General features: G+C 44.3%; 1 protein-coding gene across 1 annotated transcript in view; it reads left to right on the top strand.

Moving 5' to 3' along the window:
- Positions 1–12,232: 12,232 nt before the first annotated feature.
- The window catches only part of ANOS1 (anosmin 1), a gene marked incomplete at both ends in the record, with an annotated part of 145,799 nt that continues 136,339 nt past the window's right edge, over positions 12,233–21,692 (top strand). Inside the window, one exon of the mRNA XM_082305051.1 lies at positions 12,233–12,427. Coding sequence (XP_082161177.1) covers positions 12,233–12,427 — 195 coding nt within the window. The remainder of the gene's footprint in view (positions 12,428–21,692) is intronic.

The following is a 21,692-nucleotide window of genomic DNA, read 5'->3' as shown; positions in this document are numbered from 1 at the left end:
TCACTACTCTCATGAGTTTCCACATGTGTCTGTCTGCACATGCAAAAGCACAGGGACATACTTAACAATTTTTAGTACAATTCATAAAAGATTGGGGATAAAGGCAAATACATGGCTATGTATTTTCATTCTATTCATTTCAAAATTAATTAACCTTGAAGAGAGAACTGTGAACAATAGAAGTCTGAATTATTCTGTATTTTAAATCTTAACATTTGCAACACAGAGCAGGAAAATCCATAAAAACAAATTTGCAGGTTCAGCTTCTTCTTAATTGTTGTCATTTTTCATTCTATCACTCTCGGCGTTATTTTAGGTTGAAGGACACAGTGCATAAACAACCACCTCTCGAGCACATCAAAAGGTTTCAGCTTAATTCAAGGGAACACAGAATGCTTTTATACACCATGCCTTACCTTTAGCTATTTTTGGTACAAAAAATGTTATTGTAGACATTGAACAGGAATATTAAGACTTCATAGTTATTAGCTAGATATGTTTATAAAGGATCAATTAATTATGCTGTAGTTCTGTCATCCTGAATGCTGTTTCTTAAATATTTTGCAAATAAATCTCAAAGGATACACGATTTTAAAATTATGCAATGATGTAAGTTGAGAAGAATTGATATGTGTTGTGTAACAGGCTGGATAGTTGCTTAAGATTAAGGCTAATTAAAAAGAATTATTACAATTGTGTCACATATTCCTTTCAGACTCCACACACATTGGTTTACTTTGTACAGCCTAGCTCAAGAGGGCCTTCACCTTGATAGGTCTGCCTCTCCTTGACAAAAATGACAATGGCAAGTATGGCAGCAAATTAAATTAATAAATGCATGAAAACACTTTTCATACACGTATACAAAGCAAATCTGACATTGTCTTTTGAGGTGATTACAAATCTGAATGGCAAAGACAATGATGTCAAAAGCATGTCACTTGGCTTATTATATGACTTTCTAACTAAAATTTGGCATTCAGCAATAATCAATGTAAAACATTTGTGTTATCCAGATTGGAAAAAAAAATCTTAATAACTATACCATCTCCAAAACTAAATGTAAATGGGAAATCATAACAGAAATTAATGAGTTCAGTACTGTGTGTTCTTGACTCAGTGTTATTTAGTTTGTGTATTGGTAATCTAGAAACAAACAATAAAATCACTTCTTATGAAGTTTCCATATGACGTGATTATTGACTTAAGTGATAAATAATATATAGACAAATAATTGTGAATCATTCAGTAATCTGAATTAATTTTTAAACGTCATGCATTTTAATGCTGCCATATGCAATATTGTACATCTAGGAACACAGAAAGTAGGTCACACTCACAAGACACAAAAATGTTTTTTGGAAAGCCTGTATCTATGAAAGCCTTTGGGGTTTGGTGAGTAACCAACTGAACATGAGCTCCCAGCGTAATACAGTGACTAAGACTAATGTAGCTCTTAACTATATAAGGTGAAGACAAATAAGACAGACTATAGATATCATATTGCATCTGTATGGTATTATTGACACCATTACTAGAATACCATGTCCAATCCTAAGGTATACGCCTCAAGGTTGGAAAGTTTCTGAAAAAAATAAAAGGTTTACAAAACCTGCAATACAAAAACTGCAAAACTTCACAAAGAAATCTCAGTCTGGTTAATTTATAAAAGAAGTTAATAATGGTCTGCAAGTAACCTCCCCTTATATCCCAGATTTATCTTCAGATGGATCTCGATCTGTCTTCAGGTGGATTTCAGCATGAAAGGCAATCTTCATCTATCCAAAAGGTGGGAAAAAGTTTGATGTCTAAACATTAATAAACACTGCCGTCAGGCTAGAAATAAGGTATACATTTTTAAAGTAAGGCAACGACAAAAAACTTCCCTGAAGATGTGTTGTTTTCTACATTGTTTTCTCTCCTGATACAAAGAGTGGGCGCCTGTTTAAAAACATGCTCTAGTTCAATCAGAAGATAAGTATGGGATATACAAAAAACAAGACAAAGAATTATGGTCTGTTTGAAACAAGAAATCAGGCCAAATGACTGGAGTGACAAGAGGCAGCTGGGAACATGCCAGTAAGATATATTTTTATTGGAAAACTTATTTTTGCAAAATAGTTGAAGACACAGACTTGGAGCGAGTGAGGCCTTGGCTTTGCCCTATTCTATGTGACCCTGAAGAAGATGAGAGTCCCTGGGAGGAAATAAGTATGGACATTCAGCTAATAGCATTGTTTGCCTCTGACCTTTCTTTACGGGTGTCTCAAGTTCAATATGTTCATAATTTGTCTCATTTTGTCTCCTTTCTTTAGCGTTGTGGATGAAACCTCATTCAGGAATATTTGGGCACCATCTTTGATTCTAAGGCTTTGATCTCCACATCTTGAAAATCAAAGTTTGTTTAAATCTGCATTCTATGGCATAATGTCTCTAATATTCAGTCCTTTCTATCCATTCATGCAGTTAACTCTTATCATTTTCCATCCTAAACACCATGACTTCTTTTCTCTGCTCTTGATATAATAGCAAATTTTCACTTGTCAACAACAGAGCAAAAGGTGCTTTCCCCACCTGTTTTTGTCATCTCCTCTCTCTTTGTATTTCTGGATTTGCTTCTCTTCCACACTGTATTAAGACACAGAACACTATGTTCTAGTTCAATACTGAAAAATCCAGTCCTTCTTACAGTCAACCGATGATGTCAGCATTTCTTCTTAATTTCTTACATTTTAAAATAAGCACTTTCATGCTTTCTGTTACGTTTCTTCTTATGTTTGGGAAGAGTGCCCAGTGAATCTCTCTAAAGCTATCCCATCATTTTCCTTTAAACCTTTCCTCAGACCTCACTGCTCTCATGGTCCTTGCACATGCAGTGAGGCCTACCTCATAGTTCAAAATTACCAAATTGATTTCCTGCATTTCCCCAGCAATCTTTGGACAGGCATCCGTTGTCTCTTGCTTTACACACAGACGATGAGATTTTTGCAACAGTGAACTGTTATTTCACCCTGCCTTCCACTGGGACTGCTAACTGCACTACTAATATTCCTGCTACCTACTACTGTTTTCCCTTGTACAAGAGAAAACAGTGACTCAGAAAATTCCTATTGATTTGCTTTTGGAAGAAAGTATTATAAGGACCGCAATTCCATACCTATGAATGAAGAATATCAGCTATATGAGACACAGAGATAGATTTCTGGATTTTACTCACAGGCTTGAGTTAGGACTATGCAAAATCTCATTCCTCAAAAGAAGTTTGAGAAGGTCATCAACTTCAGGAATCCCACGTGGAAGGAATGCTGTAGGCCACCTATAAGAGCCCAGGAAAAAAAAAAAGAGTTACTATGTGGCGCTTACCACAGGAACGGAGTTGTATTTGGTCCTTGAAGGAATGTCCAAAGCCATAAGGAATTCTATTTCGTCCTCCCATTCACAGGCATGAGGATTTGTCCACAGATGGCATAATTTCTGGCACAAGTTCATTCTTCTTTCGATGTCAGTTCTGGCTTCCATTGTTTTACTTGCAGAAAGAAAGGATTTTGTGGAAGCATCTTTCAAAATCACTTCATTTTCCATGGTAAATGCTTTCATCTTCCCTTGAGCAACAGCAAACTACAGCAGACACAAGCTGGATTCAAAGCTCAGACAGAAAAGTAAAGACCAGTATCTAGCAGAGTTCTAGTTATTGCAGTTTCTTTGGTTAACTGCTGCTAGCAAGAAATCACAATCAAGAAATCAGAGGTAAGCCAGCCATCTCCCAAACCTTCGTAAGTCTATAACTATAGTTAAAATAGATTAAAAATATATCTAATATTACATCTAAATTATTGTATATCTCATATATATTACCTTCTTCATGTATGTCCTGAATACTAGTGAACTAAACATGCAGTGTAGGTGGGACACAGAATCATAGAATGGTTTGGGTTGGAAGGGACCTTTAAAGGTCATCCAGTCCAACCCCATTGAAATAAGCAGGGACATCTTCAACTAGATCAGGTTGCTCAGAGCCCCATCCAACCTGACCTTGAAAGTTTCCAGGGATGGGGCATCTACCACGTCTCTGGGCAACCCATTCCACCACCCTCATTCTAAAAAATTTTTTTCCTTATATCTAGTCTGAATCCACCCTCTTTTAGTTTAAAATCATTACCGCTGTCCTATTGCAAGAGGCCCTGCTAAAAAGTTTGCCTCCATCTTTTTTATAAGCCTCCTTTAAGTACTGAAAGGCTGCAAAAAGGTTTTCCTGGAGCCTTCTCTTCTCCAGGCTGAATAACCCCAACTCTCTCAGCCTTTCTTCATAGGAGAGGTGTTCCATCCCTCTGATCATTTTTGTGGCCCTCCTCTGGACCCACCCCAACAGGGCCATGTCTTTCCTGTGTGAGGGTTCCAGAGCTGGGCACAGTACTCCAGGTGGGGTCTCACCAGAGCAGAGCAGAGGGGCAGAATCACCTCCCTCAACTTGCTGACAACATTTTTTTTGATGCAGCCCAGAATACAGTTGGCCTTCTGGGCTGTGAGAGCACATTGTTGCCTCGTGTCTAGCTTTTCATCCACCAGTGCCCTCAAGTCCTTCTCTGCAGGGCTGCTCTCAATCCCTTCATCCCCTAGCCTGTATTGATACTGGGGGTTGCCCCGACCCATGTGCAGGACCCTGCCCTTGGCCTTGTTGAACCTCTGAGGTTCACACGGACCCACTTCTCGAGCTTGTCCATGTCCCTCTGGATGGTATCCCATCCCTCAGGCATGTTGACTGCACCACTCAGCTTGGTGTCATCTGCAAACTTGCTGAGCGTGCACTCGATCCCGCTGTTTATGTCATTGATGAAGATATTAAACAGTACTGGCCCCTATACCGACCCCTGAGGGACACCACTTGTCACTGATCTCCATCTGGACATTGAGCCATTGACCTCTACCCTCTGTATGCAACCATCCAGCCAATTCCTTACCTACCAAACAGTACAACCACCAAATCCATCTCTCTCCAATTTAGAGAGAAGGGTGCTGTGGGGGACTGTGTCACAGGCCTTACAGAAGTCCAGATAGATGACATCCGTAGCTCTTCCTTTGTCCACTGATGTAGTCACTCCATCACAGAAGGCCACTAGGTTGGTCAGGCAGGACTTGCCCTTAGTGAAGCCATGCCGGCTGTCTCGAATCACCTCCCTGTCCTCCATGTGCCTTAGCGTAGCTTCTAGGATCCATGATCTTCCCAGGCACAGAGGTGAGGCTGACAGGTCGGTAGTTCCCAGGGTCCTCCTTTCTACCCTTTTTAAAAATGTGTGCAATGTTTCCCTTTTCCCAGTCCCCAGGGACTTCCCCTGACTGCCATGACTTTTCAAATATCATGGAGAGTGGCTCGACAACTACATCAGCCAATTCCCTCAGGACTCTGGGATGCATCTCACCAGGTCCCATAGACTTATGTATGTTTAAGTTCCTCAGGTGATCACAAACCTGATCTGCTCTTACAGTGTGAGGGACTTTGCTCCCCCAGTCCCCATCTTGTGGTCCACCCATTCGAGAGGTATGGGAAGAGAGGTTGCCTGTGAAGACTGAGGCAAAGAAATTGTTGAGTACCTCAGCCTTCTCGTCGTCTGTTGCTACCAGTTTGCCAGTCTTGCTCACCAGGGAGGGTATGCTTTCTTTGACCTTCCTTTTCTGGCTGACATACATATAGAAGCCCTTCTTAATCCCTGGCCATGAATTCACTAACAAAACAAATAGAGTACTGCTCTTCAAAAAGCCCATATATTTCAAATACAAGTTGCACAGCTGCATTAAATAAGTGTTTCTGACAAAATACCTGCAGACTTCAATGAAGACTATGGCAAGCAATTAATTTTCAAGGTAAACATTTTAATGATTTTCTGTTTAGCTTTCTTTATTATTTGGGAAATGCACTTGAAAATACATTTGTTTGTTCAAACTATTGTATTGTTCAAATCACAGAATGGTTGAGGTTGGAAGGGACCTATAGGGGCTATCTGATCCAACCTCCCTCCTCAAGCAAGGACACCTACAGCCAGTTGCCCAGGACCAGGTCCAGGCAGCTTTTGAATATCTCCAAGGATGGACACTTCACAACCTCTCTGGGCAACCTGTGCCAGCACTCAGTCACCTTCACAGTAAAAAACGTGCTTCCTGATGTTCAGAGGGAACCTCCTGAATTTCAGTTTGTGCCCATTGCCTCTGGTCTTCTCACTGGGCACCACTGAGAAGACCCTGACTCTGTCCTCTTTGCACCCTCCTGCCAGGTATTTCTATACATTGATGAGATTCCCCCCTCAACTTTCTCTTCAGTAAGCTAAATAGTTTCAGCTCTCTCAGCCTTTCTTCATTGGAAACATGCTCCAGCCCCTTCAGCATCTTCATGGCCCTTCACTAGACTCTCTCCGCTATGTCCTTGTCTCTGTTGTACTGAGGAGCCCCAGAACTGGACAGAGTACTCCAGCTGTGGCCTCACCAGTGCTGAGGAGAGGAAAAGAATCACTTCCCTCAGCCTGCTGCCAAAACTTTGCCCGATGCAGACCAGGATACCATTATTCTTCTTTGCTGCAAGAGCACATTGCTGGCTCATGTTCAACATGGTGTCCACCAGGACCCTCAGGATCTTTTCTGCAAAGCTGCTTTCCACACGGGTGGCCCCCAATGTACACTGGTGCATGGGGTTCTTCCTCCCCAGGTGCAGGACTTTGCACTTCCCCTTGTTGAACTTTATGAGGTCCCTGTCAGCCCATTTCTCCAGCCTGTCGAGGTCCCTCTGGATGGCAGCATGACCCACTGGCATAATAGCCACTCCTCCCTGTTTTGTGTCATCAGCAAATTTGCTGAGGGTACACTCTGCCCCATCAATCAGGTCATTAATGAAGATGTTAAACAGGAATGGACCCAATATTGACCCCTGGGGCACATCACTAGTCACTTGCCTCCAACAAGACTTTGCACTGCTGATCACCACACTCTGGGCCTGGCCAGTCAGTTAGTTTTCAGTCCACCTCACTGTCTGCTCATCCAGCCCATACACCAACAGCTTCTCTATGCGGATCATATGGGAGACACTGTCAAAGGCCCTATTGACGTCCAGGCAGACAACATCCACAGCTATCCCCTTGTCTACCAGGCCATTCACTTCATCATAGAAGGTCATCAAATTGGGCAAGCATGACTTCCCCTTGGTGTAGCCATGCTGACTACTCCCAATGATTTGCTTGTCCTTACTGTGCCTGGAAATGCATTTCTGGATTAGCTGCTGCATCACCTTCCCAGAGATGGAGGTGAGGCTGGAGTTCCCTGGGTCCTCCTCCTTTCCCTTCCTGAAGATAGGAGTGATGTTTGTTTTCCTCCAGTCTTTGGGCAATTCTCCCAGTGGTCACAGTCAATCAAAGATTAAAGAGTAGCCTTACAATGACAGCTGCCAGCTCCCTCAGCACTCGTGGGTGCTTCCTACCAGGGCCCATGGACTTACTCACATCCAGTTTGCTTACGCATTCACTGACCTGATCCTCTTCCAACAAGGCTATATCTTCCTTGCTCCAAACCTTCCCTCTGGTCTTTGGGACCTGGGATTCCTGAAGGCTGGCCTTGCTAATAAAGTCTGAGGCAAAGGTCTCAGCCTTTTCCATGTCCTGTGTAACCAGGTCCCCTCTCTCATTGATCAATTGGCCCACATTTTCCCTAGTCTTCCTTTTGTCACCTATGGACTTACAGAATCCCTTCTTGTTGTCATTGTCGTCCCTGGACAGATTCAATTCCATTTGGGCTTTAGCTTTCCTAGCTTCATCCCTGGATGCTGGGACAATGTTTCTGTATTCCTCCCAGTTTACCGGTCCTTGCTTCCACCCTCTGTATGCTTTTGTTTTGTGTTTGAGTATTGCTAGGAGTTCCTTGTTCATCCACGCAGGCATCCTGGCATTTTTGCCTGGCTTCCTATTCATTGGGACGGACTGCTCTTGAGCTTGGAGGAGGCGATCCTTGAATATTAACCAGCTTTCTTGGGCCCCCCTTCCCTCCAAGGCCTTATTCCATGGGATTCTTCCAAGCAGATCTTTGCAGAGGGCAAAGTCTTCTCTCCTGAAGTCCTGGGTTGTGAGCTTCCTTTCACCCTCCTCTCTGCCCTCAGGAACCTGAACTCCACCATCTCATGGTCTCGGCAGCCAAGGCTGCCTTTAAGCTTCACAACCCCAATGAGCCCCTCTGTTTTGGTATGAATTCCAGCAGACCACCTCTCTTTGTTGGCTCTTCTGTCACTCAGAGGAGGAAGTTATCAACAATGCACTCCAGGAACCTCCTGGATTGCTTATGCCCTGCTGTGTTGTCCCTGCAGCCAATATTGGGTTGGTTGAAGTCCCTTTTGAGGACCAGGGCCTGTGAACATGAGGCTGCTCCCATCTGTCTGTAGAGGGCCCCATCCACTTGTTCCTCCTGGTCAGGTGGCCTATAGCAGACACCCACTACAACGTTACCTTTACCTGTCCTCTCTTTAATCTTAACCTGTAAGTGCTAAATTGGCTCATTCATCCCCAGGCAGAGCTCCATGCATTCCAGCTGCTCTCTCACTTGAGGGCCAACTGCCCCTTCTCATTTTCTCATCATGTCCTTCCTAAACGGCTTATATCCTTTCACGGCAACACTCCAGTCATGGGAGCCATCCCACCATGTCTCCGTGATCCCAACAAGATTGTAGCTCTGCAGTGGCACACAGATCTCTGACTCATTGTGTTTATTCCCCATACTGCCTGCATTAGTATGCGGGCATTTCAGAGAGGTATCCCAGCATGTTGAGTTCCTGGAGAGAGTTTGGGGCATTATGTTGTACCCAGAGTTATAATCATTTTTGACATAACGTAATTAAAGCTGAAGAGAATTGAGTAAAGAATGGCGCATTAGGGTGATTTAATATAATGAATTAAATCAGTGAGCTAGAATACAGTGGTTTAGATGAAAACAATAAATATTTTTAACATTAATAACATCTCCTTTATTTGTTTACCTGAAATTAGAACCTGATGTTGGTAATTCCTTTGGAATAAGAAGTAATTACTTTAGATACAGTCAGCTTAATTTAAAATCGATTAAAACCAACTCATTAAACAGAAATAAATCGATACAACGCCCGGCAGCTCTCACCTCACAAAACCAGCATGTGGCGCTGTCTCCTGTAAAAAAAACAGCCCCGAGTTTCGCAAAGCTGGTCTTCAAAAAAGCTCGTTTTTACATTGTCAGACTGCTCTGAAGCACAGGCAGGAAAATAATCCCTGTATTTTTAACATAAGATCAATGCATTTGCAAGAATTTATTGGTACTAATTCTACTACTTCTAGTACTAACAGATTATCTTTAAAGATTGGTTGGTTTGTATATATAATTTATTCCCAAATTTCTGTATTCTGTAACCAATTTATTAACCTCTTTAAAATGAGTGTATTTACAGACTTATGTATCTTGTCTTTTGGTCTATCGGATATTTAGCCCATAGTGGGTTTTAATTACCTACTAAATTCTTGAGCTACCAAGCCTGTTTCTTAATCTCCACGTAAGGGAACAGGACCTGTGTCAATACAGTTTTACTGGAACTGAACAGCCAGTCTTTTGTGTGCTAAGCAAGCCAGCCCTCACTAAAAAGGAATTCACAGACTACGCTGATGATCTCTGTAACCATGACCTTTCAAACAAAAGCAACTAAGTAAACTGTGTATTCACGAACTTTTTAATTATTAAGGGCTCTATGCCCTTTGCAACAAGACTTTATAAAACAAAAGAAACAGGATTTGTACCCTTTTACTTAAAGCTGGGGTTTATAATACACAACATAAATTGCATTAGTAGTAACATGGAGGGGATATATCTGTAGAACCATCTGCCCTTTCTAGGTTTGCATCTGATTTACAGATAGTTACATATTTTTTCAGGCAGTTCACATTATCTGCTAAAATACGGCAAAAGTTGGAAGCACTTGGTGTACCTGTAAACACTATGAATCAGTGAAGCAATTTTCTTTTCCTGACTCAAGGCAAAAATAGTTGCAAAATTTTCAGTCAAGGCTTAAGAAAACCTATTTGAAAGTTAGTCAGTTAGAAACTGGGAAGTCCTGAACTTAGTATCGAGGCCTGAATGGGCTCACCACTATTTGTCACAACACTGCTAGGACTGTGCATTTATTTGCGTGCTATGTTTTTTTTTTCTTTTTACAGAGATGCTGGGTTAGGTGAAGTAACCAGTTCTCTAGCACCGAGAAACCTGTTGGAACTGGGAACAGCATTTCTGAGCCACTTACGACCTCTGCTCACTGCAAGAGGTAGGCAGTCACTCCAGATCCAAAGATGCAGAAGACTTCTGGAGGTGTAGCTGAGATGGTCTTCCTTGCCTAAGCAGGGCACTTCCAAAATAGCCGGCAGAGTACACTAACACAGTGCAAGCAGCGGGGCAACTTCTGCGCCAGGATGTGGCGGGTGACCTTGTCTTCTGGCAACTGCGCTCCCTCAAGCATCCGAGGGTGCAAACTGTCATTCCAATCTGTTAACACTTGCAGGAGTGAATCTAGCCTACTGCCTTCTTTCAAGTGAAGATTTCTGGTCAGCTGACAAGAGACACTGTAAGCTGCAAAGTAATATCTAAACTAAAATTTGTCTTGCTTCCTACTGTATTTGTACGTTACCAATACTTGTGACAAGAACTCCCTTCTGTTTTTAATCTGTGCCTTTTGTGGTAGGCTAGTAAAACTAGCTAGAATCTAAAGCTAGAAATTAATCACTGATTTATTAGTTTGGATGTAGCAAACCTTTTTATACTTTGATTTTCTGATATATATGGGTGTATGGAAGGTGTCTGGTAAGAATAATGACATTGGTGAATATGCTTTATTTCACATTTGTGTACATAAGAGCACCCATAAAGAGAGGAATTATAGCCATGTAAAATTAGTACAAGCCAGACTGGTCAAAGACCTTGCTGTCTTTTGATGAGACTTTAGGTGATTTTCCCAACGAGCATGTAACTTATGCTAAAACTTGTTCCAGTTAAGAAGACTCCTGCAGTCTGTTTAATATAGGGCTTGATAGCCCCATTAAACTACTACTTATAGTAGTAACTAATCTAGTATTAACTCCTGAAACGGCCTGAAGACTACTTATTTCGGCTCATACAGCCTTGGGATTTTCAAGTTCAGGAGGCTCAATCCACAGGCTCCAGTGAGAAAAGATCCACTTGCTCTTTCTGGTAGCACATACTTGCAACGGGAGGAGTCCATATAGCGCACGCACGGAGAGGAATGTAGTACGTAACCTCTGTGCTGCATACTGCGGCACGCGCTCCCAGCCCTGGAACTGAAGGCGCAGAGAGAAAGGACGTTAGGCTGATGTATACGGTGCGGGAGCCATTTTAAAGCTCAAGGCGCTGTTTTAATTTTGCAGCTATTACCCAGAGGTATTTGGACTAATGACTTGTAGATTTTCATTTTTAAATAACTCTTCAGAGGAGCCTTTATGGGTTTCACCTTGGGACAAATGCTCACCGCAGTATTTCTCTGTAAGAAACAGTGAGTTTCAAAAAGTAATTTCCTCGCGTTCTTGCCTCCCCGTCCCTTTTTTTTTTAAAAAAAAAGAAGAAATAAAGAGACGAGCACAGAGAAGGCTTTAAGGGCCGGCTCCTTAGCAGGGCTGCCGATACACAAAGCCACGGGCGGGCTGCGCCGGGCCCCTCCGGCAGCGCCAGGGCCGGCAGCGCGGTGTGACAGGGCTGAGGCAGGCCGCCGCCCCCGGCCCCGCACGGACAGCGGGCCGGGCCCCCCACCGCCGGCGGCCGGCACCCCCACCGCGCCCGCCTGTGCGTGAGGAGAGGGCGAGCGGCTCCGCCGGCCGCCGCCCGCCCCGCTGCCCCACAGGTGGCGGCCTGCGGCGAAGGCCCCGCCGGCCAGCGGCGGCCCCGCCGGCCCGACCTGCCCGCGGCCGCCCGGCCCGCCCGCCCCGCCACTGGCGCCCGGCGCAGCCAATGGCGCGGCCGCTGTCAGCCTCGGCCCGCCCGCTGCCGGGCGGGGGAGGGCTGTGGGCCGGGGCGGGCGGGAGCAGGGGAGTTGAATGATTGAACTTTCTTGTGTAGTTTCTGCGGCGCGGCGGTGCCTGCCCCCAGCGCAGCCCGGCACCAGCCCGCCGAGCGGAGCTTCCCCCGGCGCCTGCCGCCCCCCGCAGCGCCCGGCCGCCCCCCTGCCCTCCTCTCCCGCAGAGCGATGGTGCGGAGGGCGCCCGGCGCGTCCCTCGCTCTGCTCCTCTGGGTAGCGGCCGCCTGCGGCAGCCCCGCCGGGCCGGGGGCCGGCGCCGCCGCCGCCCGCAGGCAGGACGAGGCTTTCGCCGCCGCCAGATGCACCTCCAGGTGCCTGAGCCTCCAGATCACCCGCATCTCCGCCTTCTTCAAGCATTTCCAGGTAGGGGCACGGCGCCGCCCGGCGGGTGGGTGTCCCTCGGCACCGGCCGCGGCGCGGTGGGGGCGGAAAGGACGGCCGGGGCCGGAGCGCCGCTGGCGAACTCGGGGGGCCGTTTCCCCGCGGGATGGCGGGCGCGTTGCGGCTGCCGCCGCCAGCACCTGGAGGCGGCGGACAGGTGGGCACGGCCCCGCGGCAGCGCCCGGACCCGCCGGTCGCCGGGAGGAGGCGGCGGATCGCGGGGCTCCCGGCACGCCGCGCCCCGCCGCACGCTGTCAGCTGCCCGCCGGCCGGGCGGCGGGGCGAGGAGCGGGCACCGCTCCGCCCCGGCCCCTCGCAGGTGCTCGGCGCGCCCTGCCTCTGCCGCTGCCTCCGGCGCGGCGGGACGGGCCCCGGCCGCTGCCTCCGGTGATGTCCGAGGCCGTGGGGCGGGCGAGGCGGCCGCAGCACGGTGCTCCCGGGCCGGGGTGCGCTTGTGCTTCCCGGCAGCGGGCGGTGCTGGGGCGATGCCGCGGGGCTCCGCCTGCCCGCGGGCCGGGCGGGTCGTTGCGCGCTGCCGCCCGCGGGTGGTTCCCTTCTCCGGCCTGGTGGGAAAGTTTGAGCTTATTTGTTAAGAGCGATGATCGGGAAGGTGTAATACTGGGTTCCGACCTGCTGGAAGGCGAGGGTGGGGATAACACATTGTTTTGTGAAACAGGGGCACATCTCTGGCTAACGGGAGTGGGGACATGGGGGTCCATGGGACATGGGGACATGCGACATGATTTTGGGGGAAAGGGGGTTGAAGTGGCGGGAGACCTACAGGGCACAAAAGTGAAATGAGGGAGGGCGAGCCCCGAAAGCGAGGGCGCTGGCAGCGGTGCGGGAGGTGGTGTAACAGCAGCGGGAATCTGCCCGTCCGTTCCCGTCTTCCAGTTAGGCACGCACCTTTCCCTTCTCCCGTCCCCACCTGTTCGACATTGTGCAAGAGTTAAACCGAGTCGACTCCATCCAAATGACGGAAACCCTCCAGAACCGCCAGCCCTTCTCCCTCCCTGTCCCCCAAGCCCCTTTCGGACGGGGCTGGGCAGCCCGGTTGGGGGGGAGGGGGGCACCTCCACCTTTCGGGATGGCGTCTCTGCAGCCCGCAGGGGACCGAGCGGCGATCGCGCCGCCCGCTTGCCCTGCTCCTGTTCCTGTCAGCCGCTCGGACAGAGGTTTGGGGAAAGCAGCGGTCAGGGCTAAGGGCTTGGCACCAGGGGCCGGCGTGGGAGATGCTTAAGGGTAACCCCAGTTAAAAAGAAGTCAGTGCGAAAGGAAAGCTGAACGCCTTCCTTCCAACGGCAGCAGGAGCTGGTCGGTGCCTGTAACCGGCCTGGGGCTACAGAGACCGGGGACGCACCCCGAGGCGGGTGGGGAAGGGGCGGCCCCCGCTCCCGCCCCGGCGCTGCCCTGGCCGCGGCCCCGCTTCTCCCGCAGCTCCGCCGGGGCCCCGGGCGGCGGGGCGGTCGCTGCCGGCGTGGTCTCCGCTTCACCCGATGGCTTGAAAGGAGGGTCCCCGATAAATAGTTCATTATCTCCGAGAGGGATTAGTATTTTTTATTGCGCTGTCAGGCGGTTGTAACTTACTTGTTTTACAGTTTCAGTGGCTAAAGAGGCAGTTTAGATCAAGCCAATTCCTGGTGAAAAGCTTTTTTTTTTGTGTTTTCTTGGCAAGATTTCTTTTCCGACGTGAAACTGCTGACAGAATGCACATTGCCAAACAATAGTGATTACATTTTAATTAGCAAGGGTGAAATAAGCTGCGAATTACTCAGTTAGGACTTGATAACTGGCTCTTTTTTTTGTAATCAGTTCAAAATCTCCGAGTTTTAACCCCAACCTGCTAAAGCACATGGTAATTTATCTAAATTACTAGGGATCAAACTTCTGCTACACATGAAACGACCGTAATGTTTGGAAAATAAAGTGCTCTCGTTTATAAAAGTTAAGCTTTCCATTGTCTTTTAATGAGGGAAGGGAGGAGAGTTTTAGAGGACAGAAAGCGTTCTCACAGGAGAATGATAATACACAGTGGACTGCAGGACATGCAGGTCTGGGCCATATTATTCCATGAGCGCTAAAGGATATGATCCTGCTTTCATCTCCCTCTCTTCTCCCTCCTTCTAAACATCCGACCCCCCCCCCCCCCCCCCCCCCCCCCTTTTCATCTCAACTGGTAGCAATTTCTGGAGTTCTTTTCATTTAAGAGATGCCCACTTATCTTGTAATCTGATTCAACCTTTGAAGCAAACTAAACACTAGCTCGTCCCAACTGGAGCAGAAGGGAACTCTAGTGTCTCCCAGTTAGAGCAAGAATTGAAAGAAGACTGATCCACTCATTTCCCAGCCTGGTTTTAGATACAGCCTCAGCGGTGGGGGTCAGGGAGACAGCAGCTGGATGCTTCATTGGAGGTGCCCTCCCCAACACTTCAGAGAGAGTTCATTTCATGTAGCTCATGGTACCAAAACCACATCACTAACATTTTACAGGGAATGAGGTCCAAGATATATGAATAGGAAATCAGGATTAATTCTGTACTTGCTAGGTCCCTTGTTTGAATGCCAACTGATATTTTTCAAATTTCCAAAATGCTCACAAGACATTTTCATTCATTTTCCCCCACAGAGAATTTTCACCCATTTTTCTTTACATGCCTATTTGTGAAAGGGTCAAGAGAGGTGTTCTTTTTTAAAAAAAAATCTATTTATTAATTTACATTTGGAAAGCAGTTCTAAGCCTATTTTAAAGGTGCATTCTTGGTGGGGAATTATTTTAACCAATGCACAGGTCAAATAATTTACTTTTTTTTTTTTTTTCTTCCATGTAGGCTATTCATGTGGGCTAGGAGAAGAATTAGTCACCTAAATCAAAAGTCTGTGATCTTCAGAACGCCTGTTGAGGAGGCACAGATGCCTGCTTTTTGCTATAAAATTCCCATGGCCAGGGAAGTTTTCCAGTTTTGGGAGTGTTCGGGAATTCTGGGTAGAAGTTACACCAAAGGACGTTTGGGATCAATATGAGAGATATTGCACCACATGGGTCTTATAGCCCAATGAAATATGTACATTTTATATCTATCTATGGCCTATCTACAGGCTGGGAAGTTTCACACAGAACATGCTGGCACAAGGTCCTTTCATAAAAAAGCAAACAAACAAAAAATGTAAGCAGAATGGGTCATAGTGGTTTCTTCTTTTATGTAAGAGCATATTACTTACATACTCATCCACAGTAGAGAATGATGTTCAATCTATGACTGAAGGGACTCTGACATATCACTTCTGTCTTCCTGGAGTGTGTGCAGCATTGAGCTTTAGCTTGTTTTGGCCTTTTGCAGATGAGAGAAAACTTTTTTATCCCAACTGTGTAACTTGGGCCATTGGACAGCACTGAATGAAGCATTCGTTGACCTGTGACCGGAAAGAGTAGGGAAAAGAGAACACAGCTCTCTACCCTAATGTTTAGGATACTCGCTTTTAGGTATTTTGGGTGTTGAGACCGAGGTTTTACATGGACTGTTGTGTAACATGTCTGAGGGAGTAATTGGAGCATTACTGGAATCCATCCAGGCTCCTGGGTGACTGCATTGACAAGTAGGGTAGAGTTCCTGCTGCTGTGCTTTGTTTCAGGCAAAATTCTCTGCAAATCACGGGAACAGGGGACGATGCTGAGTGTTCTTCCAGTAACCAAGAGCATGACAATCAAGTGGCCTGCCTACAGTGGAGAAGATGTAGATTTGAATCTGACAGTCCTGTATCATAATCAGTGTTGTACCCATTGGGCTGTTGTCTAAAAGTATGTGTCTGTGTTAGTGAGGAACACAAAAGCTGCCCTTATAAGAAGGGAAGGGAGATTCCTCCTCTGTTTTGGAATGAAAGGAAGGGTTAAGGGTGCCTGGCTGCACAAGAAATATCAAGATTGTGAATCCTGTGTGGAAGAGAGCACACTGTTTTAGGGACTGAGGTTGTAAAGAAAGGTGATGTCATTGGATACATTCTTTCTTTCAACATTTTCACATTACGGCAGTTCCCTTCTCAGCGTTTTAGCTGAGGTAAAGGAAAAAGTCAGGGATTCTAACGATGTATCCAAAGTTTATTTATGAATCTAGCTTTATAGTAACCTAGCACAGTAGGTAAAACCCTCATGAAAATGAGGTCACAGTTACTGCATAATTTTTTGCATTCCTGAAAAGGGTATGGATATAAATAGGGATGACGTATAGCTAGCTGGAAAAGAGGCTTGAATACTCAGATTAGTTTAGCTAGAGCTTTTCTGTATAACCTACGTTTTTTAGTGGAGTGAGACTAAATTCCTTGCATTGCTTTCTATGGGTGTAACCTTTCCCATCTGTGATACTAGTTGTGGATGAACTCATTCCATTTTGGGGGAGCAGGCATGGCAGTGACCTTTAGTGTTCTGTTTTCAAGTTGAGTGAAAACACAGTTTGGATTTTAACCTCTACTGCCAGCCATCTGAGCTGTGTTCAGAAAACAGCATGATTAAAAGTTTTCTTTGTGAATAAGAGCTTGAACATCAGTGTAAGGTTCAGCATAAAAATGGTATGGAGAGCAGTGTTTACTTGTACCTGTGAACTTGTGGATCTTTTGTCTTAGTTGCCATCGGTTACAGATCTCTCAAGTGTCTTCTTTCCTAATATGTGAAACTTGACAAATTAGCTAAGATAGAGGAGGTGTCAATCTTGTTTACTGGGTCAGAAGCTAAGAGGGTGGTAGAACATGCCAGAGGATGGAAGAATGGTGGCAGCAAGAGGCTGGCGGTAGTTACCAGTCAGGCTGACCGGCTCTGCTTGCTGTATGGAGTCGCAGGAACAGAGAGGGGCCATGGGCACGTGCTCACAGAGTGACAGAGTAGTTGAGGCTGGATAGCACCTCTTGGCAACCTGTTCTAGTGTTCAACCATCCACATGGTAAAAAAAAAAAAAAAAAAAAAAAGTGTTTCCTTACATTCAGATGGAATTTCCTGTGCTTCAGTTTTCCCCCCTTGGCTCTTGTCCTGTTTCTGGGCACCACTGAGAAGAGTCTGCCTCCATCTTCTTTACTCCCAACTATCAGGTATTTATAAATGTTGATGAGAACCGTCTGAGCCTTTTCTGTTCTGGGCTAAACAATCCAGTTCTCTCAGCCTCTTCTCATATGAGGGATGCTACAATCCCTTAATCTGAGTGGCCTTTGCTGTACTTGCTCCACTAAGTCCATGTCTCACATGTACTGAGGAGCTCAGCGCTGGACCCAGCTCTCCAGATGCAGAGGAGTGACTAGAACAGAGAACAGGAGTAGTTACATTTCAAAGATACAATGCATGCTAAATATTGGTACTCACTTCTAAATTCATTTTCACTATTTAAATTTTTCTTACGTTAGTTTATATATGACCATTTATGGTTGTCAATGCATTAAAAACAACATGCTAATGCTAAATCCAGTCAGATTTTTTTCTTTTTCCATATTTTTAGATATCAGTACATCTCACTGTGGTTTTCTTTATTTTTTTTCTTTTCCTTTTTTTTTTTTTTTTTTTTTGGTGTTTGGGTAGTCCTCAATAATAAATTGAATTTTAGCAAATCCACTTCTTTATTCTTAAGAGGGAAATTCAGCATCACTGGGATATATACATGTAGTGTGATCCAGAATTGTGATTACTGCTTGAATAGGCTCATGAGGTATTGTTTTAAACTCGTTCAGATGGGTACTGTTTAAAAGCATATCGGCAACAATGTGAATGAGCTTGGTCACATAGGGCTTCTGTATTCATACCTAAGCTAATTTATTTGAGTAGTGGATGAGTTACAGTTGCAACTTTTGATACAGTGTAGACATCCTGCAAGTGGTAAGCCAGTTTTGTGATATATGAAGGGAAATTATTGACAGATTTCCCCTTGTAACTGTGATTTAGTATAAATCTAACAGTAATGTACTAGGAATTAGTACTTAGGAATTAGTACTAAGCTAGATCACCTAAGGCTAACTCAAAACTGTTTTTGAAAAGATGGAAAAATGTTCTTTTAAGCTAATAGATCTGTATGTTGTGTAATGTTTAATAGCTGTAAGAGGGAACAATAAGGCCTTAAAAGTTTGTTACATTGAATGACTGATAGCTATATGGTGGTAGGAGGTTGTTTTCACTGTTATAGATGGACTGTTACCTGTTAGGACAAATGAAGTTTTTGAGGAAAACCAGGCAATTCTTTTAAATAAATAATAAAAAGGTTCTCAGATTTTATATCTGCAAGCAAATAGTGTGCAAGTGACTACCTCTAGATACCCAATAGCAGATTTTACCTACAAGTAAGGCAGCTAGTTGTCTAAATGCCAGCACATCTGCCTTCAAATTGCTTGTTACTCCGAAGTGACTGCACCTGCAAAAATCTGCAATTGATTCCAGATGTAGGTCAGGCTGTAGGCTAGGCTGAAAGTCTAGGGTGCATGTGCCTCTTTATGCTCTGCTGTAGTGAAGACGGAGATCATGAAGAAACCATTTATTGTAACTGTCTTGAATAATTCCAAAACCCTAAAATACTTTTCATGGAATCTTTTGAAAAGATAGGTAGTACTTTTGTAATGAGATGTAGTAGATATGTAGTGTGTTATTCCTGGAATATTTCAGTTCTGATGGATAGATAGGCTGCCCAGGCACCGAGTTTGCTTAGATCTTTTGGGACATGTTCACAATCTTTTCTACATGTTACTACTTAGGAAATGTGTGCCATCTGCTTGTGTTGCCATTTCAGTACTCATCTCCTTTCCAAAAATAGTCCTTGTGTTAAATAATTCTGACTTTCATATGTCTCATAAAGCACACTGCTCTTAATTTCTTTACACAGACAAATTTAAACATTTGACATTACTTTATGATTTTCTCAAAACTTGTTAAAATTCCCAGTCATTCTTCTGTTTTTATTGTTCATATGGCATATGATCTGGATAATTATTCTGGCATTTGGTGTGCTCTTATTATTGAGATCTGCTGTCATGAACAAGAGGTGCACAGATCTTCTAACATGTTCTTCTGTAAAAACTTTGAAGACGAAAGGTTTGTTTTAAATAATGATGATTGCATCTAGTGAAAACACCTGCATTATTCACCATATTGTGGAATTGAACCACAGTTAGTCTTTGCAGTTTATCCTAGTCTGGTATGAACCTCCCTGATTTCAGTGGGAGTTACGTTCACTTCCTTACAAACAAACTCAAATCTCTTTGGCATCAGTGAAGGCTTGCACAGTTGCTATTAGTGCAGGAGTTACAGACCCTGATCGTTGTTTTCTAGCAGTTTTGATTACTCAGATTTGGGACCTTAACCTTGACCATTGCTTTCCCAAATTAGAGTGTTTGGCTGTGTCTCAAGTATAAGTTTTAAGTACAAATCAAATAAACTGTATGAAAATGTAAGTGAATGGTAACCAATTGTATTGAACAATAAGAGTTGCCAAGATACTTTTCTCGCATTTTACTTGTGGATGCTTACATATTAGAAGAAAATTCTTCATGCTATCTTGCTTTTGTTCATAAAATTAAAATTGCCATTAATTTAGTAAATGTGCCTGATACTAAATGCGATAAAAGCAATAGAAAAGTTGCTAATAAGTTTTGAGGCAAAGCATAGTTTGAATGTCACAGGGGAGGGGGAGGAGATGTTGCTTTTGAAAAGCATTAGAAAACTTTTGAAAAAAAACACTGGGAGTTCTAAAATGTAAATCCCTCTTCCGTTCGAACATATATCCACTTACTAGGGAGTGAAAGGCTATAAGCTAGGTAATGTTCATATTAAAACTATTATTAAAACATTATTCATTGTCTGCATATGGGTTGTCTCTGTGATTAACTAGTGCTCTGAACCGTATTTAAATGTGTCTGGTTTAGTAAGTGTCCTATAAGGAAAAAAAAAATCCCAATGCATTTCTGAGACAGCTTGAAAACCAGACTGATTTCCCAGATGCTGAACATTTGTTGTTTTGCAAAGGGCAAACTTCTTAAGACTGAATGCTGAATTTATGTGTGTCTACAAATGAAGATTATTATTCACAAGCTGGTCTACATCTCCGTTAGCTATTCTGTGTGAATTTGGGTTTTCTGTGATTATCTGGATTTGAGCACATATCCAACTTCTGTAAACAGAAAAAGAAAGTGCTGTTGTTTAGTATCCATATTTTTAAAGATTGAAAATACAATCAATGACCAAGTGTATCAGGAATATGATACAGAAGAAAGACACATATGTATTGATATTAAGTAGTCAATGCCTAGCAAATGTAAGCCTTGCACCAAAAAAGCACTTGCCTTGGAATTTACACCAAGAATCTTCATTTTTTGACCTTTCCCACAGCTGAGCCTTATAAGGCCTTATATTTCAAAAACCTTTGAAGCCCATGAAAAGCCTTCTGTTGATTTCAGCTGGATCGGGTCCATGTATGAGTACTAGGTCCACGCAGCCTTTGTCAACAATGAAGAAGAGTGCTGTGAACTTGGTATCCCAACTCTAGCTGTACCCCTTTTTTAGCCTTTTAATGTCCAAGAGATCACAGGACACGAAGATGGAGAACTGGGGGTGTTGAAAAGTAAGTGGACCCTTTAAACTTGAAAACAGAGTACTGTTCCTTTCATCCTTTCATTAAAAAGAATCACGCATTCATTTCCATCCACCGAGAAGAATACCAGATGTTTCCAGATTTGTGGAACAACACCAGCCCAAAGTTTTTATCAAATTTCCATTGACTTCTGTGAACCATATTTTCACCAATGTGTCTCTAGACTGTCAAAGGGGTATGACATCAAAGTTACGTAAAAATATTAATGTATGGAAAATATAATACAGAAAAATACATGCATCTTTCATCAGAAAAAAACCCCTGTGGCTTCTTATACCTTTATGGACACTGCATGTTTTGCTTTGTTTTTTCTTGGTCTGCATGTTACATTATATTCCTTTAAAACAGAAGTGACTTGACGCAAGCTTGCAAAGGGAGTGACTCCCCTGGTAAGCAGCTGAGATTCCTGAGGAAGGCATGGCTCCAGAACTTGCAGGAGAAGCAAAAGAAGAGACAGAGTGTCTCAGAAGGGAGAAAGCTGGAGATAGGTGACCTCGAGCAGGCACACAACTCTGGGAAGAGAAATTGTCTAGGAGTAGAGGGGACTGTAGATTTTACTGTGACACAATTAATTGAAACTAAGGCTGGGAACAGAGAACAGACACAATGGCTGTAGGAAGAGTTGTTTATAAATATTTTTT

This window comes from Platalea leucorodia (assembly GCF_965183815.1).
Source record: "Platalea leucorodia genome assembly, chromosome: 2".
Lineage (NCBI taxonomy): Eukaryota > Metazoa > Chordata > Aves > Pelecaniformes > Threskiornithidae > Platalea > Platalea leucorodia.
Note: the sequence above shows the minus strand (reverse complement) of the source record. Positions and strands in the feature narration are given on the sequence as shown.